Source organism: Coffea arabica, chromosome 3e (assembly GCF_036785885.1).
Source record: "Coffea arabica cultivar ET-39 chromosome 3e, Coffea Arabica ET-39 HiFi, whole genome shotgun sequence".
Taxonomy (NCBI): domain Eukaryota; kingdom Viridiplantae; phylum Streptophyta; class Magnoliopsida; order Gentianales; family Rubiaceae; genus Coffea; species Coffea arabica.
Window position 1 is genome coordinate 16,138,454 of NC_092315.1, and position 12,692 is coordinate 16,151,145.

The window sequence follows — 12,692 nt, forward strand, 5'->3', positions numbered from 1 at the left end:
GGGGAGAAGTTTATGGGAAGTCAATTCAATTTCTGGTTGCTCATGGATTTGGAGGAAAACAATGAAATGCAGGGATTTGGTTCAGCCATTTATAGGCATTTCTATAGGTAATGGAGCCAAAACTTCACTCTGGTATGACTCTTGGCATCCATCTGGACCACTATGTAAGATTTATCCTATATCCTTGCTTACAAATTTGGGATATGAGAAATAAAATACACAGATGGCTGACATGGTTGAATAGAAAATCTTGGATTGTGCCATCTTTGCTTTCATTTCAAAAGCATTTATTTTTAGCTTTTCTTTGTACAATTTCAAAGGGAATTCGCAAACTAATGATGTATTTTTCAAATTTATCACGTCTCAAATCTAGAAATATTTTTAACCTCTTCTCCTCCAAACTTAAATTTCCCAAGAATCTAGCATGAATCCAAAACTATGGATCCCAAGTAAAACTCATAACTAGAACAAAGAAAACTAATAGATGGAATTGGATACCCATCAACCGTGTAAAATTGCAAATTGCTCATGGAGCCACCAAATTCAATGATTTTGACAACAGATACGAGCATTTTTTTTTTTAAAATTTAAATTCTACCCCATTTGGCTTTTTGCCTTTATTTGCCCTTACCTCTAGGGAAGTCAAGTTCTACATCATCCTGCATAGCTAACAAGCAACCAGTGTCTACCCCTTGTAAACCCCTAGATGCCTGAATTTGTTCCCTTGTGTTTCTCTAGCCATGTCTTTGCCTCTTGGAATCTTGTCCTTCTCTGAAGCACTGGTGGAGGTAACACCAGGCCTGCTGTTATAAACGGTTCTTGATGAGCTTCCTGAGCCAGCTTCCTCGTCGAAATGCTTGCTTTGCTGCTCATCACCAGTCTCAGTGCGAATTCCATCCTCTTCTTTATCACTCCTACACAACATAGGCAGCCACAGGGACTCGTTAGTTTGCTACCAAAAAGTTATAGTCATTGAATGATGCACTCATGAATATCTAAACTATTTGCTGTTCCAATATAGGTCTCTGCAATTCAGAGACAAATATCTACGGAAGTAAATCAGAGATTGATGAACCACAACTTTGCCAAACGGCTACAAATCAAACTTGTTTTGGTTAACACCACCTTGTACTTGTGACATTCGTGTTAGGATGAGGTTTTGATCAACAGATGGATTAACAACACACTTAGGTTAGGTTCAATTCCAACCAAAGTCATAAACCAACTCATTATTGTTTGAAGGGTTAAGGTCATCTAATTGACTAAACTTTGCAGCAGTAGATATCATAAACCATGAAAACATAACTATTCTAACTGCTTTTAAAGGAACTTCAAGAACAGTATGGACAAGTATAGGAACAGGTAACAACCAGCTGCAGAAAACATTTGTTGAGGCAAATCTAGAACCATTCAAGTTTTGGCACCAGGCGGCACATTCTCCTTAGAAGTAGGATACTTGATAAAATCTATTCCACAGATCTAAAAGAATATTTCTAATTTTTTTCCCCTTTCAATATAATCAACAGGTTGTACTTTACCAGCAAAACAAGTACAAAACATCACCTTCGCCAGGATAAAAAGATAATTAAGTTTAGACAAACTCTTTCAACAAAAAACCACCAGAAACAAAATCAACAGGAAGAAATATGCAGTAATCAAACTACTGAAACCTGGCACAGTAAAAAACTCTAGAGGCTTAGCACTTAATCAAACTAGTGGCAGAGGCACTCCTTGTGTTCAACTTCTTCCGGAAAAGAAATATAAGAGGAAAACCTTTTAAGACTTCAGTAGTAATAGAAAGACTTCAGTAGTAATAGGAGGTGAGGAGAAGATATGGTACTCATTGTTAGTGAGTTTGAAAAGCAAGAAGTAGGTGGTAGTTAGATTACTGATTCATGCTTGGATGTAATTATAGAAAATCTTTTGTTAAAAGATAGTTTTGGAAATTTAGAAAGTGACATTGCACCAAACACTTCCATAAGCTTTATATGTAGTAGCATATCCAGTAAACCTATTGATTAATATGGCAATGTATGCAACATAGAAAAGGCAGCAGAATGTGATCTTCTGCAATCCTTCTCTTTAGGGCCATTTAAAAGCCTATGGCCATTTAGCACACATCAGACAGCTAACGCATGCAAAACAAGAATATCTTGCTTTATCAATTTGTGTAAAGATCAAGTAAGAAGCTTCATCTAATCAGCTGGTAAACTGCAAGAAGAGCTAAAGTTGAGCCAAAACATAAAATAGCCATCCATTAGATTCACTACTACTCCTCTGAACAAAAAGAGAGAACATGTATATATTTTTATACCCTGAATAAACTACGAGCCCAACAGCAACACCAGCAAATGCTACAAAGTACATCCAATCAACCTGGACAGCAAAGAAAAATAGGTTAGAAAAAGGTAAACAGCTACTCAAATTTGTTTTATAGAATGTAATACTATTTAACAGTTCAATTCTTGTTGATCCAGTTGAACCTTTTCATGGTACGCGAAGATACGAATTAGAACAGCCCACATGTCTGATGTAAGTAACGATAGATTCAACATTGTGGAACCACTGATCTGCATAAAAGGAGAGGCCTTCAGTAAGAAACAAGAATTTCAACGTAATTGAGTGAAGTGGCCTCACAAATATGGATAACCAAGGAAGCAAAACATATACCCCCTCCATCCCAAATTTATGGTTGTGTTAGGAGTCCGTGAGTGCAGAATGAAAACATGGACATTCATAAGAACTTGTATCCAATTTTATTGACTTGAATTGCCATTTTTTATGTTAGAAGCACAAGAATTGTCATGATAAGCAATATTTGATTTAATTGGGTCATATAATCCTTTTGTTGGCCACTGAAAAGTTGAACTCTGTTGTTGCATAGTTACAAACTTTAACAATTCTACAATGATCATTTTTAGTGTATATGATACATGCTCAACTGCAATCTTTTGAGTGTTGGAGGGAACCTTGTTTGATAACTTATGTGCCCACAAACTATGGAAAAACAGTAGTAAAACAATATGGGTAAGAGCTGGAAACTAGAAAAAAAGTAGTTTGAGATTGTGGGTAGGAGACACTAATTGTGGGACGTACCAAAAGGGAGTCAAAGCATGACATTAACATTGGGACACAGTAAGTTTCCAGTTTGCCATTAATCTACAACGTCAGTGATGGTTTATCTACCTTTTATAAGTGTAAGTTCTACCCCTACTTACTATTAGCAGGCAGTGAAACCAAGATTCATACCCCCTTCATGCCATGCATGAGAATATGAAGAACAAAGAAATAGCAAGGGAACAAGAAAGGATTGGGCTGCAGGGAAACTATTAAGATTGGTCCGAAGAAGACAAAGACGACATTTCAGATGGCTTTTCCTCCCTTCGGTACTTCTAGTGCTCTATATCAATTCTATGAAAACTGGTCCTTTGTCACCCGCAAGACAAAACCTCGCTTGGTGATGCTCCTTTATTCAACTTTGATCCCCTTTATTGGTGGTCAATCCATCTTTGGCTACAAATAATATTTCAGACAATTTTGTAAAGTTGGCCTCAAGAAAAAACTCTTGCTGCCTGCATTCATAAAGCTGATTTTCAATTGGTTGCTTAGGATGAGGGGCATGTTATAAGAGGATCACACATGAAAACACAAAAAGTCAAAAAAGGATACGGTAAAGTATGGCATCAAAGTGAAGAGAGAGAGACAAATTAATTCATCAAAGGGCAACTTTAGTGGACATCATCAAGCATGTTTCTTGAAACAACTACATAGCTGTCTTTTCTAGCACCTGAGAAAACAAGCCTCATCTGTATTGAAAACACTGAAAACATGTGTAGGAAACTCCAAGTTAATCCATACCTTTAGTAAGACAGGGACCAATGAGTAAAAGAAAAACATAGCCACTGAAAATCCAAAAAATGGAAGAGCCTGAAACCAAAAGATTGCAAGGAAAAATACAGGGATAATGTTAAGAAATTACTAAAGGAAAATACATAACATGCATACAAAGAAGCGATAATTAAAACTGAACTGATAAAGCAGAGATGTATATACAACTCTTTGACACAAAACATTTTCTATCTTCTCCATGCTTTTCTGATCAACTTCGATAAAGTTGTCTTTAGTTACGAAAAAGGTCCCAGAAAGGAGTATTTAAAAATAATTATTACCATTCTAGACTGAATCCATTAGCTTGACAAGTCATAACTTTTACAGAAGAGCTGAAAACATATAAACATGTGAAGAAAAAGTAACGACACATTCTGGGGACAACCATATGGGTGCATTTATCTTCTTTAGTCTATAAAGTATGGGATATTTGTGTATTAAATGTTTCTGCTGTAGAAAGGGCAATATATTCAGGATTGACCAAAATGGGAAGTAAGACAAGTCGATTGGGGACCATTAACCTCAAAAAAGAGTAACTTGAAAACATAAAAGATCTAGAAACTTGCCCATGCATATCTAGGACCAAAAATTGATTTTAAGTCGTCAAACTTCAAAAAATTTGTTGGGCACGATTAAAATTTAATTGCACATCTGATAACTCGTAAACCTAAAAATACACCCATTTATAGATCAACAGAACGTGGTCAAAACAAAAATCTACACTTCTAAGTTTTCTTTTGATGTCAACATACAAAGTGGCCTAATATTTACAGACAGGAAAAAAGTGTGAGCGTATAATTTATAGTGTCAACGTAAGCAGGTGAATAAAATATTCCATACAATTTGGTCATATTTCTGTAGAGATGTATTCAATAGCTTGGCTTTTACATCTCGGAAAGCTCATGCACTTACTTACTAATTTTTTTTGAAAAAGAAAAGGGTAGGTCAGTGGAAGGGCAGAGGTTGTGTGATTTTGTGTCTGCTAGAGAAAAAGAGAGAGAGAGCGAGAGAAAGACTCACAGCTCCAGCTGACCAGTGAATAGACTTGAGTTCATCCCGTTCAAGTATGCTTCTATATACATGATTAAGGACAATTACTAACCCAGACATAAAATTATTCAGTAAGTCAACCCATTCCTGGCCTGTAGAAGCAGAAATCTCATACTGTGATTTTCCAAACAAAAACTAACATGACTAAGCGCCTGTTTTGCAGAACTATGGCTGTATGAATTCATGACAATCAATAACCATATTGCAAAATTTAATGGTGGGTAGCTTCTAGTTAACTGCAGATATTATCATTTGCATACCCAAGAAATATGCTTATTACAGTTCCCAAACAGGTGAAGGAATGCAGTTTAGACATCAGAGCTCTCCAAACTCCATCCCATACAGTTCGTACAAGTGAGTTTTATACTAAATAAAACAGCTACCAAAAGAAAACCACATTGAAGGCTGTTTGATTAATAATAATAAGTGGATTGACCTGAATCATTACAGGCACGACATCTATATGTCAAATACAAGTAGAAGCATGCAAATCTTATAGAGGATACATTTGGCAAGCACTGACAATTGCACCAAAGAAGCCCAAGAATGCCATAAGTTCAACCCTGTCAGCACTTTTGACAAGAAACTCCTGTATATAGAATAAGAAGGATTACTAACACCAACTTCAGATCAATTTAGGGAAAAGAAATATAACAAATATGGTTACAAGAGATACACTAGAGGCCAACTTCATGCAATTGTCATAGAAGAGAGTAGTCAAAGAATTCCATTTATTAGCTTACTGTATGCACATGAACATAAACATATGGACATACAAGTCTGCATGTAAACACCAATATCTCTTGGGATCTGCCCTTAGGTAAAGCCAACCATCAGTATATACATAAAACAAATTTTAAGAATCACTCCGCCTCTGCTCTAAAACTCATTTTGTCTGGCTCTGTGTATTGATAGCTTTTATCCAGATGAGTCCATTAAAATCAGAAACACTTCTTTCAGCCTTCCAAAGCCATCAAATTATAAACATAAACTTCTTCTGACGGAAACTTCTGCCCATTCAACACCTTGCTTTCTTCTTTCAGGTCTTGAGCAGAGGCTGTCAAACTTCCAATTTATTAACAACCAAACCCAGTAAAAAGTAAGAAAGCATCCCATAGAATGGTTCGTAACTGTTATAGACTTGTGACATCCAATGAGAAAAAGAATATCATGTCTTGCCACAGATGATCATGGAAGCATTCCAAGGACATTTTGCCAAAAAAGAAGTAATATTTACAGTAGCCTCGGACTTAACATCAGAGCTGCTTTTTTATAGTGCACCATCAAGGTAATAGACTCCAACCCCAAAAAAAATCAAGGTAATAGACAGATTGGCATTATTTTGAAAGTAAAGCTAATAGTAGCAAAGTTTGGGCAAGCAACTGCTGCTTATATAACACATAGGGTTACAGGTCAAGGACCCTTTTAATTCCAGAACAATGCTTACAGCTTCCGCTCTCGCTCTCTCACTTCTTCTCTGAGCCCTCCCCCCCACCCCCCACCCCCCCCCCCCCCAAAAAAAAAAAGCAGAAACAAAAATATGTACATATGTCTGGTGTATGCGCACATAGATGGAATTTTACTCACTTTTATCTTGAGCAAATTTCAAGTCTGTAACAGGAAATGGTTAAATCAGACAGATATTGAAGGCAGAAATGACTTTTCTGATGGCAGATTAATCATTTTGTATATGCAAAAGGTTCGGATTGTTGATTTTACCAACCTCACTGACATTACTGACAGCATAAAGTGTAGCCCCAGCAATTATAAGTATATCCCCTTTAATTGGATTGCTGCCATCTACAGCCAGACAATTAAATTAGTGAAAGAAAAAGTAATTTCCAAATATGAACATCAAATGAATACTCAACAAGATATCCAAGGTGAAAACTGGATAGCAAAATCTGTCCAGTAAATGCGGATTCAATGGATCATGCAGCATGCAAACCATTGTGAGACTAGAAATAAATCACTGCAAGTACAAGAACACAATAGCCTTCTTTTCGTTTAGAAACAATATACATGTGTACATGGTTGCAAGAAGATAATAACCTCGCATTATTCTAAATTCTTTCCTGTAGAAAAGGAAATGGCACTTTCAACTTAATTATACTTACTTTTTGAGAAAAGGAAAACTTGAAAAATACTGACTATCGGTTACAGACATATCATCATCAATAAATAAAATACAAAATTAAAAGCAAAGGCTGCAATATGACAAATGGAATGCTGCAAATGAAACTGAAAAATCCATAGCCAAATTAAAAGAATTAGTAACAACATTACTTCTACCTTTAATCCAATTTTGCAATTCACATATATATGTATAAATTTTTGAGATCAAGCATTAACTCACTCAAGAAAGCATAAAATTAAGATGCCCATAAAGTAAGGTCACTTTGCATTGTTTATCAACCATTGACTACAAGATAACAAAAGAGAATAAGCCTTGACCAACATGTTACAAGAAACACATGCAGACATATTCCATTGTATATAGTCCAAAAAATTTGATAATGGATAAGATGTAAGTCTCACTCTGTGCAAGAAGTATAAAAAATGGAAAGCAATGGAAGCAAAACAAATGATTCATATTATTAAACTTTTGGGTTTGTATGTTACCCAGTTTTGATAACGTGGCCATGTGGGAAAGGAAGGGTAAATCCCATCAGGTGATTGCACTTATACAACTTTTATCAATAAGGAAAAAATATACATGAAAAACAAGGTAGAAAGACTTTACGTGCTCGATCTGCTGAATGTACGTCCGAGAAAATGACCAACACCAGCCCAGCCACACAGATTGCAACACCAACAAATTTTCTGTATTGGTATTTTGTCTTCAAAAAAAGCCATGTAAGCAATATGACACACGGGATTGACCAACAATCCAGTAGCATTACACTAGTTATGGATGTGTACTGGTATGACTTCACCACTGTAGATCAACCAAAAACCAAATCATAATCTAGAGGAAGATAAATGCCATTTTGCAATAATTTTTAAAGTTTCCGCAAAAAATCTCGTTTTTCATTTTCATATATAAGCTTGGGAAAATATTCCTTTTTCCTCATTCTCATTCCAGAATACACTAGTAAGGAAAACACGTGAGTGGGTAACTTTCTCCAAGTACCAGCATAAACACATCAGAAGACAAAACTTATACACTATCACACATCAGATTAATCCTTCCTGAATATTTTAAAATTACTTTGAAGTGTATAGGATTTAATAATCCAACAATGCTGAGTTAAAAGAGCTTAAAATGGTTGTTCTTTCTCCTGTCAGTCATTGACCCATCGGCTTGATCCAGTGATCTCATTTTCAAAGCTCTACCTGTATCTTGGAATAAAATCAGGATGACAGAATGCTGCCAGCCATGGCACGGAATGTTATGTCAGGATCATTGCACAAGAAAAAAAAACTCTTTCAAAAAGATTTCATTTACTTTGATAACTTCCATTTGTTCATAGATAAACTGAATCCTGTTGTGACTTGTCTTCTTGTCTTTACTTGTTCACATGTTCTTCTACTTCGATGCCTAAATTTTAAATCAACACTTTTATTCTGGGAGCTTCAAGTTCCAAATTTTCACGTTATTATCTCAGACGACCCTCAACACACATTCACAGTATCTTTCAGTTTCCACCAACTTGTATATTACAAAAAAATCAGTTCTTCCATCTTTTCTCTCTGCCTTCACTTTCTAAAATTAATTGAGATAAAAATCTAATTGCAGCCATTGAGGTATAGGATTTAGAAAATTAGTGGAAATTTCTACTTAGAGCCCCAAAAATGACATTACAGACAGTAAAAGGTCAACAATTGGGTTTGTGCAATTAATTCCAAGAATCATAGGGGGGTTGAGTGATACAATGTAACAACATCAACTACTCCTTCGTTTGAAAATTTAAAGTTTCACGTGGCAATATATTTTGGGAGAGAGTGGAAAATCACATTTTAAGAAAAGAACGAGTAACTTAGTTCCGTAGTCTAAAAGTTTGGGATGACATAAGATGTATAAAACTTCTATTTTTTTTTAAATATCTGACCAAAAAGAGAACTACAATAATATGTTAGTTATCCAGAGAGTCTTGAGACGCTAATTAAGATATTTATTGATGCTTAAGGAAAAACACAATCTAACATGTTAATTATTCAAAAAATCATAAAAGTATGCATGTAATTCTCACCTAGAAAATTGGCCTCCACATCAACAACTGCAAGAAGGACGTAGTAATACCATTTTGCCTGCTCAACAGCAATGAAAGGAAAAGGTTCAAAAAGATGAAAAATCATGAAGGCCACAAACATCTAAGGCTGGTACTAACAAGTCATCAGTGTTGCATGTTCACAATCCCACTTCTTAACCAAAAGCTGACATCTCATCAAAGCAACAATAGAAATGAACTTGCTGGCTTAATGATTACTAAATCAATTTCAATGGCATTGCAAACCAGTAGGCTAGTTTTTTTCAACAGGAGTCAGTCTGACAAACTTTCCCCTGTCATGCATTGTATATCTTACCTTTTATCTAAACATGAAATATTGACCAACTCAACGCTGGTCAAAGTAAATACTCTTTTGAGGTCCTGATGACTGAATTACAGAATTTCTCAACTATATTTCACACAATCGCCACCAATCTTGTCCATTATAGCAATAAAAATTTCTATGATAGGCAGTTCTTCAGCAACCTCAACCCCAGCTGAGTTCTCTTCATTCCTGCAATGTATTCTCATGAGTTATAGCTCAACTCTGAAAAATGGAATTCTCCTGGAGAGGACTCATAACTTTTCTACTCCATTCAATTCACTCTCTTGTAAAAGATGCATCTCTACCCAACACCAGTCTCTAAGTGACCAACTTTTCAGCCATGTTTCTGAGTTTATCAATCTCTCTCTCTCTCTCTCTCTCACTCTCTCTCTCTCTGGGAGCATTTCTGTAGCTGTGAGTATGCTGTCATGCCTATATCATTAGCTTATTTGCAAGTTCATGTTCATCAGTAATATATGAACTACGTTAGGTTTCATCTCATTATTGTTTCTTCTTTCTATCCACACTTTCTTCATCCAGAAAATTAAACATTACTCCAAGCTAAATGATATGTTAATAATTTTCTCTTAGATGACTCTTATCCCCTCTCTCTCTCTCTCTCCCCATATGTGTATATGTGTGTCCATGTACGTGTGCATGTATCTATGTATATATCATAAACAGACACATGTACGCAAATCAGAAACACTACTTAGAAATTTACTTAAAAGAACAAACCCTCCCATGATTACAAGCAGAGAAATGCAAACACAAACATATATACGGTTTGCCATTGAAAATGCAGAGAAACTTTGTGGGATATTTCCATTCAGGAAATGTTAGTTACATAATAACAGAGGTTAAATAAGACCACAAATGTCTTAGGAACAATTTTGCTCACATTATTTTGCAACTGCTATGGAACGAATCTGAGTAGATAAAGACAACCCCGTCACCATCTTAAAACTCCATGGAGTAGCCATTGTCCTCACATAACATAAACTGCATGTTTGAGAGATTGGCAACTCTGCTTTTACGTTTAAGAACATGAAAATCTTGAGCATTTGACCAGAGGCAGCTTTAAAAAACCTACCGTTAGTTTTCAAAATCTTAACTTGATAGACGCTCATACCACAATACTACCAATTCTATGAGGCACAACCAGTTCATAAGCGAATTGACATATATCACCATATACTATCAACTTGATAGACTATTATCTGTTAAAACCATTTACAGATTCAATCAACTATTATCACCTCAAGATCAGAAAACCATTTACAGATTCAATCAACTATTATCACCTCAATATCAGAAAGACAGCTATAACATCAACTTATTACCAACTAATTATATGGAAATGTAAACACCCTCGCAAAAGCTCAGATACAGAGATAGCTAACCTTCAGTGGTTTCCGTCTGTAGATCATAACCCCTCCATATATTACACCCAATAGAACGTAATTCAAGAAAGATTGAGAAGTTGGAGCATTAATTCCTAGGAAAACATGGGAGAAAAAGGTTGGTCAGATTACAATTTTATCAAGAAAGACCTCTTTCCGCATTAAACAGTTAAGAAATGCACACAATATTACAGCCATAATTTACTTAGAATAGACTATCACAAAAGGTTGGTTGGATTACAATTTATGAACAAAAGCCTCTTCCCCCATTAAAGAGTTTAAGAAGTGAACACAAGGTAACAGATATAATCCACTAAGAATAGACAATCACAAAAACTAATTCTTCTTTTCCCCCGCAAATTTGAGAAGTCAATAATCATATATCCTCAAAATTCATTCAGAAAAAACAGACTAATACTAAAAGAAGCAGCAAAAAACCATTTTCAAGTACTTCAAACAACAGAAAATTACGGGCTCTTCCTCAAAAAACAGAGATAATATAGAGAGTTTCAGACGTGAAACAGACCTTTTCTAGCAAGTTCTGAAGATGAAAATCCAGTAGAAGTGATCACAAGAGAGAGCAATTGTCCCAAACCAATAGCCACAACTGTCTTCTTTGTGAAAAACTCCTTAATAAAATCCGCCATGCTGATTATCTACCTACCTCTGACTACCGAATTCTCTCTTCCCTCCAAGTATTTCCCAAAAATGGGATGAACCCACAAAAATCCACTCCTCGAAGAACCCAAAAAGTCAATCAAGAACCTCCATTCAAGTTTTTTTTTTCTTTTCTTTTCTAAAGGCACTCTTTGTTTGCACCCAAAAAGGCCTCTTCTTCAGCTAAAAGTACAAAAAGAGCCCACTACAATAACCAGTGAACTGTTACAAGGTAAAAAGTGATTATGATGAAGAACTTACCTATCGAGTGATAATGCCAATGGAGACCAAAAAAAGTGAAGTCTATGAATGTGAGGAGTCTCCAAATTCCCCTTGTTTGGAGACTCCTCCTTGCGTGCGGACTTTTTCACCTATCGAAGAAGTGGTTGGAGATTGTAGCGGAGGAATTTATGATTTGATTCAATGACGTAAAAACAAAAGGCGCTTTTTAACCCCCCCCCCCCCCCCAACGCGCGGCCTTCCTGCTTGTTTCTTCAACTTCTTCGATTGACACCAAAAAAAACTAGATAAGACACATATTATGAAAGTATTTTATGTTGTTTTTTCAGCGAGCAATTTGAGAAAATGAAAACTTTGCAGGTAAAATTTCGAATATTTATTGTATTTCATTTCAATATGAACAAAGTTTGTATATCAAGGTTGGGATTTTAAAACTCAAAAAGAATTAATGGATTGAGCTAATATATTTTTTTCATAATATTGATAAAGGGAATTTTAAAGGAAATTTTTTTTTTCCATGTTACTTTTTATGTTTATCCTTCCTGGCTCATAATAATATCTACAAGAGGATTTCAAATACCTCGTGTGTGAACACAAAAGTGATTTGCCACAAAAAAATTATTTAATCTTAACCATGTTTCTACGGCTCAGATTTGTTAGTATCCTGAAAAGAAAAAAAAACTTAAACTCTACTTTTTTTTTTTTTTTTGTGTTAGTAACTAGGCCAATTAGTTAATATTTGTTTGTAAGGAAAAATATGAAAAAATGAAGAAAAGTTAGTTATTTTTTCATTTGTGTGTATTTGTTTTGTAGGAAAGTTGAAAAATTTTTCTATACTTTCCCTCACTTAGCTACATTTTGTACTCTAAAAATTACCAGAATTTTGGAGAAAAATTATTAGTTATTAAAAATATTGTC

General features: G+C 35.2%; 1 protein-coding gene across 1 annotated transcript; it reads right to left on the reverse strand.

Annotated features, from left to right (window-relative positions):
- Nucleotides 1–463: 463 nt before the first annotated feature.
- Nucleotides 464–11,945, reverse strand: LOC140004613 (uncharacterized). The gene is made up of 11 exons (XM_072044740.1): nucleotides 11,404–11,945; nucleotides 10,878–10,972; nucleotides 9,132–9,189; nucleotides 7,682–7,876; nucleotides 6,662–6,738; nucleotides 5,445–5,527; nucleotides 4,909–4,960; nucleotides 3,859–3,927; nucleotides 2,484–2,570; nucleotides 2,315–2,376; nucleotides 464–914 (listed from the first exon to the last, which is right to left on the reverse strand). The coding sequence occupies exons 1-11, from the start codon at nucleotides 11,522–11,524 to the stop codon at nucleotides 686–688; spliced, it is 1,128 nt and encodes a 375-aa protein (XP_071900841.1). The 5' UTR covers nucleotides 11,525–11,945; the 3' UTR covers nucleotides 464–685.
- Between the last annotated feature and the right edge of the window lie 747 nt (nucleotides 11,946–12,692).